Here is a 7,380-nt window from a genome sequence, read left to right on the forward strand (position 1 = left end):
ATATCGAGGCTACATTATATATGTTATTAAATAATAAACATATAAAAGCAGAGTTTGGTGTTTATTGAGAGTAAATCAAATGTAAGACCAGATTCTTACCATGTCGAGATAGTATTATGAGGTTGTTTTGTGTTTTTTCTTCATGATTTACTATGAAAGCAATAACAGGTGAATTTTACTGTGCAGATGGCACTTAGGATCCTGATTTGTTCAAAGTATATAAACAACAAAAATTTGAATATAACCAGCGATTCCAAAATGCTAAAAAATCAGCTTACTGTGATTTTATTACTAATTCCTATAATAAACCTAGAGACTGTTGGAAAATAGTAAATTTAAAAGAAAAAAAACACTATATAGTTCGGTACAACCTGATCTACCTCCGGACGAAATAAGGCATACGCATAAGCATTACTTTTACTTTTGGGAAAGTCATTGAAAAGGTTATCAAACAGCAATTGTATTCTTATTTTAAGTCAAACAATTACTTAAGCACCTCACAGTATAGATTCAGAAATGCTCGTTGTACTACGAACGTGGTATTTAATGTTGTGAGCGAGGTGATTGAGGATCTTGAACGCGGCAATCGCATAGCAATTTCTCTTTGCGACTTGTCAAAGGCTTTTGACTAGGTTTAACACCACATTTTGCTCCACAAATTAAATTAGGACCACTTTTGTTTTTTTAGTTATGTCAACTATTTGCCCAAATTCATATCTCCGTACAAATCCGTACAATTCGCAGATGATACGACATAAGTTATATCAGAAAAAAATAATGATGAATCAAAAATGTCTTATCAGGAATTTTCTACTACACTTGACTTATTGTAGTCAACCACCCACTGTTTAACATATTGTTTAGTCCGCTTCTTGCATTCTTACTTTTCGTCTATTTCAGTTGCTCTCAAACTAACACCTTAATTATTACAGACATGTTTGAGTGTGAGATCTGGATTATTCAATCTACTTAAAAATATTCTATATAATTTTATATTTCATCAGTGACCTCCTATAGTAGTGTCAGTTGGACTTTTGGTCAATACTTAGTTTCATAGAATTGTAAAAGGTGCAGATCACATATCTATGATTGTGACTGCTCATCCAAGTTGTCATTTGTCACATGTCACCCCAACATTTCCGTTAGATCAGGAGCCATTCTGTCTCCGACTTCTTCAAGCAATGTAGCCCTCCTTAAATTATTTTAAAGTGTTTGTTTGTCTATTTGTAGTGTAGTGTAATGTACAATTATATGTTTATGACATCTTGTTCTTGCCGGATAGGCCACAATTGACGAAGTAAGTCTATAAACGTTAATCATATAAAAAACCTTTTTTCAACCATAAAACTTCGAGTTTTTATCGAAGTTAATCAATTTCTTTGGTTATAAAAAAACGTTTCTTGGCTTATTTCAGATGCCCCTGAAGATGATCTAGGGATCGAAAGTACTTGGGCAAGATTTAATTAAACTGTGCTCGATATATGCCTTTTATCTGATCAAAGTTCATTTATTCGAGCATTCAACCTTATATTTATTTATTGACTATGGCAGTCTTGGTTGATACTTATAGAAGACTATCCTGCAAGAGAATGATCATATTCTTGAACATTTGGTTCGTTAGACAGTGCATTTCACATCAAGTCACTCCTACTTTTGCTAAGGTCAAAACATCAAAAAATGTACCCGATAAAGAAAAACAGATTTTGGAGAAAAAGATCCTGAAAAGAGAACTTAAGAAGCACTATACCAAACTTCACCATATTAACGTCAATCTTAAAATTACTTATGATCAAATTTTGCAACAACATCCTTGGTTTCTAGTCAACGACTCCTTTAACAACATAGAAGATGAGGTCTCTCGCTTACAATCCACCAAGAAGAGAAATCTTACCAACAAATTAAACCGTTTGATTTTGCAAAAACAACAGAGAAGCACCTCAACACTTTTGCATAAGTTTTCAGATCATCAATTTCATCCTAGAGTCTTAAATCTAAGTAACACTAACTTTTCAGAGGATGAACTGTATTTTTTAGGATTAGGCCTTAAGTTTTCTTGTCAGAATTTTAGGTTAAGTGACTCAGTGCTGGGAGGATTTGCGGTAGAGCTGGACACTCTAATAGAAGGTATGACTAACAATGCTGATACTAAACAATATTTGAGAAACTCTTGCATTAGCTTACTTCAACAACAACAATGTAAGTACAAACGCAATTTTCATAGAAATCACCATAATTTTAAAAAACAAAAGGATTTGCTAAAATCAATTAAACAAAAAATTTATAGAGATTCTCTTGTACTCAGCAAGGCTGATAAGGGTAATTGTGTTGTAATCTTAGAACAAACTCAATACATAGAGAAAGTAGAATCTTTTCTTTCAGATAACAGTTTTGTAGTTTTGGAAAAAAATCCACTTAACACCTTTATTAATAAAACAAAAGCAATGGTCAAATTGTTTAATGATACTATTACTAAATTTAACAACAGAAAGTTAATTGTATCTAATCCTATAACACCTAGGTTATATGGACTTCCTAAAATCCATAAACACAATTGTCCCATAAGGCCGGTAGTAAGTTTTTGTAATACTCCAGTTTCTATTTTATCAGAGTTTATTTACAACACAATTCAGTCTATCACTAATTTTAAACCTAAGTTTTCCATCAAAAATTCTTTAGATCTAATAGAACGGTTAAATAACATTAGGATAGAAGAGGGTTTTTATTTAGTTTCTTTTGATGTTTCCAATCTGTTTACTTCTGTACCAAGAGATGAAACATTACCTTTAGTACACAATCTTCTAGACAATTGCAACATATCAGCAAAAGACAAAGATGCTATCTTAACTATACTTAAATTCTGTCTGGATCAGGACTTCTTTCAATTCAATCAAAAAATATACAAACAACCAACAGGTTTAGCAATGGGATCTCCACTATCACCTTTTCTGGCTGACATTTTCTTAGACAGCTTAGAACAGAAGTTTGTTAACAACAACAACAAAATAGTTTTTTGGTCAAGGTATGTTGATGATTGTATAGCTCTCATACAGGGAACCCAAGATGATGCTTTACAGATTCTGGATGATCTTAATAACCTCCATCCCAACATCTCTTTTACTCTGGAACCAGAATCTGATAAAAAGTTGAACTTCTTGGATATGACTATTTCCCGTAATAAAGATTCTTTAGAGTACAATATTTACAGAAAACCTACCCAAACAGATCATGTTATACATGATACATCTAATCATCCAACCCAACATAAAATGGCTGCTTTCAACAGTTACATTCATAGGTTACTCAAATTTCCACTTTCTAATGATAATTTTAATTCAGAACTTAACACTCTTAAACAAATTGCTTTCAATAATGGTTATGATCCTAACATTATCTATAAGCTTCTAAATAGAGCTAAACTAAAAATTGCAGAAAAGCTTGCATATTCATCACAATGTTTTCTTCAACCTACTGCTTCAAATAACACCAGATATTTCTCCTTCACCTACATTAGCAGCATTTCCAATAAAATATCTAAACTTTTTACTTCTACAATCGATAACATCAAAATTTCCTTCAAGTCACACAACACCTTAGGTTCCTTCTTAATCAACACCAAAGATAGGATGAACACACTTGACAAAAGTGGTATTTACAAATTAAAATGTGATGATTGTGATGCCTCTTATGTAGGTAGAACCATTAGAAAGTTATCCACTAGAGTTTCAGAACATTTGAAAAGACCAAACTCTTCAAGTTTTGGTCAACACTTATTATCCAGTAAACACAATTTTAACATCAACACTGGTTCATCTATCTTACATGACATTAGTAGAAAGAAAAACTATATGGAGTTGGATTTATTGGAAGATTTGGAAATTACAAGGGAAACGAATGAAAACTCTCACTGTCTTAATACTCAAATTAATTTAAATTGTACTAAATTTAAACCTATTTTTAAAAACTTTATTACAGCTTCACCTCGTGGGGGACCCAGCTCAACTGTTTAGACTTCCTGCACTGAGCACATCCATAGTAATTTTATAGTTATACCATTGACTGTGGGTTCAACTGAACTACTTGGATTACACCCCATTTATATATTTTGCTTTCCATTTTGATTTTCAATTATTAGTATTTTAATTACATAGTCAGATCTCTTCCTTTCTATATTACAGATAGTGCTTGGTAGACCATTTTATTGTAGTCAACCACCCACTGTTTAACATATTGTTTAGTCCGCTTCTTGCATTCTTACTTTTCGTCTATTTCAGTTGCTCTCAAACTAACACCTTAATTATTACAGACATGTTTGAGTGTGAGATCTGGATTATTCAATCTACTTAAAAATATTCTATATAATTTTATATTTCATCAGTGACCTCCTATAGTAGTGTCAGTTGGACTTTTGGTCAATACTTAGTTTCATAGAATTGTAAAAGGTGCAGATCACATATCTATGATTGTGACTGCTCATCCAAGTTGTCATTTGTCACATGTCACCCCAACATTTCCGTTAGATCAGGAGCCATTCTGTCTCCGACTTCTTCAAGCAATGTAGCCCTCCTTAAATTATTTTAAAGTGTTTGTTTGTCTATTTGTAGTGTAGTGTAATGTACAATTATATGTTTATGACATCTTGTTCTTGCCGGATAGGCCACAATTGACGAAGTAAGTCTATAAACGTTAATCATATAAAAAACCTTTTTTCAACCATAAAACTTCGAGTTTTTATCGAAGTTAATCAATTTCTTTGGTTATAAAAAAACGTTTCTTGGCTTATTTCAGATGCCCCTGAAGATGATCTAGGGATCGAAAGTACTTGGGCAAGATTTAATTAAACTGTGCTCGATATATGCCTTTTATCTGATCAAAGTTCATTTTCTACTACATCTAGTACATGGTTTGCTGCAAACAAATTAGAACTTAACTCCGACCAAACGCAAAATTTGGTTATATCTGCAAGTATTTACATAATGATCCAGATCTGTCTTTTTGGTTTTAATATACTTTATAAGCAAAATTAAAAAAAACAAGTTGATAAACAAAGCAACTTATTTCTATGTATAAATTATTAAAATAATTTAAGCAAATTAATATAAACATGTAAATATTTTCACCTAAACTTAGATGTCTATAAACCTAGTCTTCGATCTCTGTGCTATAATCCTGGAGGGTGCATTCTTTACAGATGGGTAATAAATGCCCCAAACACGTATTTTTGGGGCCCGTGTGTGTTTTTCGATTTTTTTTACTTGGGCAGTAACTACACCTTCCCCGTGTGACTTCTCTATTGTCATGATAATCAATTTGCATGCCCAATATTTCTGAAAGTATTGATCGAAGATCAATATCTTTTTTAAGAATAACCAATGTTCTGTCTGTTCCGAGTCCTCAGTAGAAGTCATCGTTTTATATTATCGTTTAGCAAATCATAACCAAGTTTTCCAAAAAAAATCTTTCTAGGTGTTTTATCTTCTACATTATTGCATTTGTAAATTATGAAAACATTTTTCCACATTCATTGCACCACAAAACAAAACCAGTGGTCAGCAGCAGGTAGGTCTAGAGCAGTTATAAGAAACTGATAGCTTATCCACGACGTCTATTCCCTCTTTAGTTCTATTATATTCTCTGATGATTTCCGGCTTTTGAGTTTCTTTATCAATTTGATTTTAAAAATGCATAGTCGAAAGCAGTAAAATATTTTTATTACTTCGCGGAATATAGGATACAAGAGTTGAATTCTTTTGGAGCCGAACATACTTGTTTTTACATAGCGACGTATATTAACAAATTCTGGCGAGATCTCTCGCTTATTTTTCTCATTGTACCTATTATTGTTAGCTGATAATCATTCAGAAGTTTAGTTGCTATATTTACAGCGGTTAAAAATTTTTCCGTAGTTTTGTACTTCTTATAGGTTTGCACAAACGAAGAAGCAAGGCAATGTTAGCATTATCTTTTTTATAAAGTCCGTTGTTTGGCTGCATATTAACGTATTATTTCATTGACGATGTATAAAACATTTTCGCGACTACAAGATCATATACTTTTATGCCATATTTCCATGCTTTGTTGGGCATATAAACCAGAAACCCACATCCATGAAATCCTAACAACACTACTTCGTCTACCGTTGTAAAATGGAACACTGAATAATGTTTTGATACCTGAGTAGCAAATACACACATCGAAATAATCTAGTGGACACATAAATAGCTTTAAATAAGTGTTAGCTGCAAATACAAACATTTATGTTTTTAATCTATTTTGTTGTTTTGTCCATTATTGTACCCACTTGGACGATAATGCTGATAAGAATAGTTATAAAAAATTTAACAAAACTTTAATATGCGTTTTTGGCTATAAGATATATAGTAATATTACTTTATTGGTACTTGATTTTAGATGCCAATGTGGATTTTTATTTAGTTTTGCAATAGTCAATAATGGGGAAACATTATTTAAATTGCAAAACGTAGTAGCGATATGCTTCAAGCTTGCAGAAATCAAAGATAAGTTGCTGAGGTCCTCCACATGAACAGAAGTGTCATTAATCGTTTGTAGTTAAGGCGCCAAGAAACTGGTGATATTGTTAAACGTCATACAGACCGTACAAGGATAACCAACCAGATTGAAGACCGTTTTATTAGGTTGCAGGCTTTACGAGATCGCACTGTAACTGTATCAGAATTACAAACGAGGCTGCAAGAGACCCGTCGAGTGTTTATAAGTGACCAAACCATCAGAAATAGACTGCATGAAGTAAGGTTAAACGCTGAAAAACCTGTGAGAGTGCCTGTGTTATCCAGAGGAAATCACACTCATTGACTTCAGTGGGCACAAGAACACGCAAATTGAGTTATATGTTAGTAGGCTTCTACTTCGTTCACATATGGGTCCCGACTTGGATATGCAATATGAAGACAATCTGGCAATGCCTAATGATTGGCCACTATGCTGGAGCTTCGTAGACAGCAAGGTGACTGTCTAATGATATGGGGTGGCATTAATCTTGGTGGAAGAACCAATCTCGTTTATCTAGAAAGGTTTCCATATGCAACACACTACCGCGATGTTATTCTTGAACCTACTCGTGTACCCTTTGTACAACAAGCTGGTCCCCAATTTTAATTCATGCACCAAAATAAGCGTCTGCATACTTCCAGGGTCGTACGAAAATTCCTTGAAGATACTGATATTGATGTTTTACCATGGCCTACACAAGTATCAGATTTAAACCCAATTGAGCATACATGGAAGATATTCAGGAGACGCATTTTACAACAAAATATTGCGTTCAATACAAGACAGCAACTGTTTGAGGGCCTTTCAATGGAGTGGAACAGAATATCGTAGCAATTGACCATCTGATCATGA

The 7,380-nt window shown here is 33.1% G+C and overlaps 1 protein-coding gene across 1 annotated transcript; it reads left to right on the forward strand.

The window, feature by feature from the left end:
- Positions 1-859: 859 nt before the first annotated feature.
- On the forward strand, positions 860-6,831 carry LOC140436050 (uncharacterized). Its single transcript, XM_072524762.1, has 3 exons — positions 860-1,297; positions 1,415-3,295; positions 6,654-6,831. The coding sequence occupies exons 2-3, from the start codon at positions 1,545-1,547 to the stop codon at positions 6,829-6,831; spliced, it is 1,929 nt and encodes a 642-aa protein (XP_072380863.1). The 5' UTR covers positions 860-1,297; positions 1,415-1,544.
- Positions 6,832-7,380: the final 549 nt, after the last annotated feature.

This window comes from Diabrotica undecimpunctata, chromosome 3 (genome assembly GCF_040954645.1).
Source record: "Diabrotica undecimpunctata isolate CICGRU chromosome 3, icDiaUnde3, whole genome shotgun sequence".
Lineage (NCBI taxonomy): Eukaryota > Metazoa > Arthropoda > Insecta > Coleoptera > Chrysomelidae > Diabrotica > Diabrotica undecimpunctata.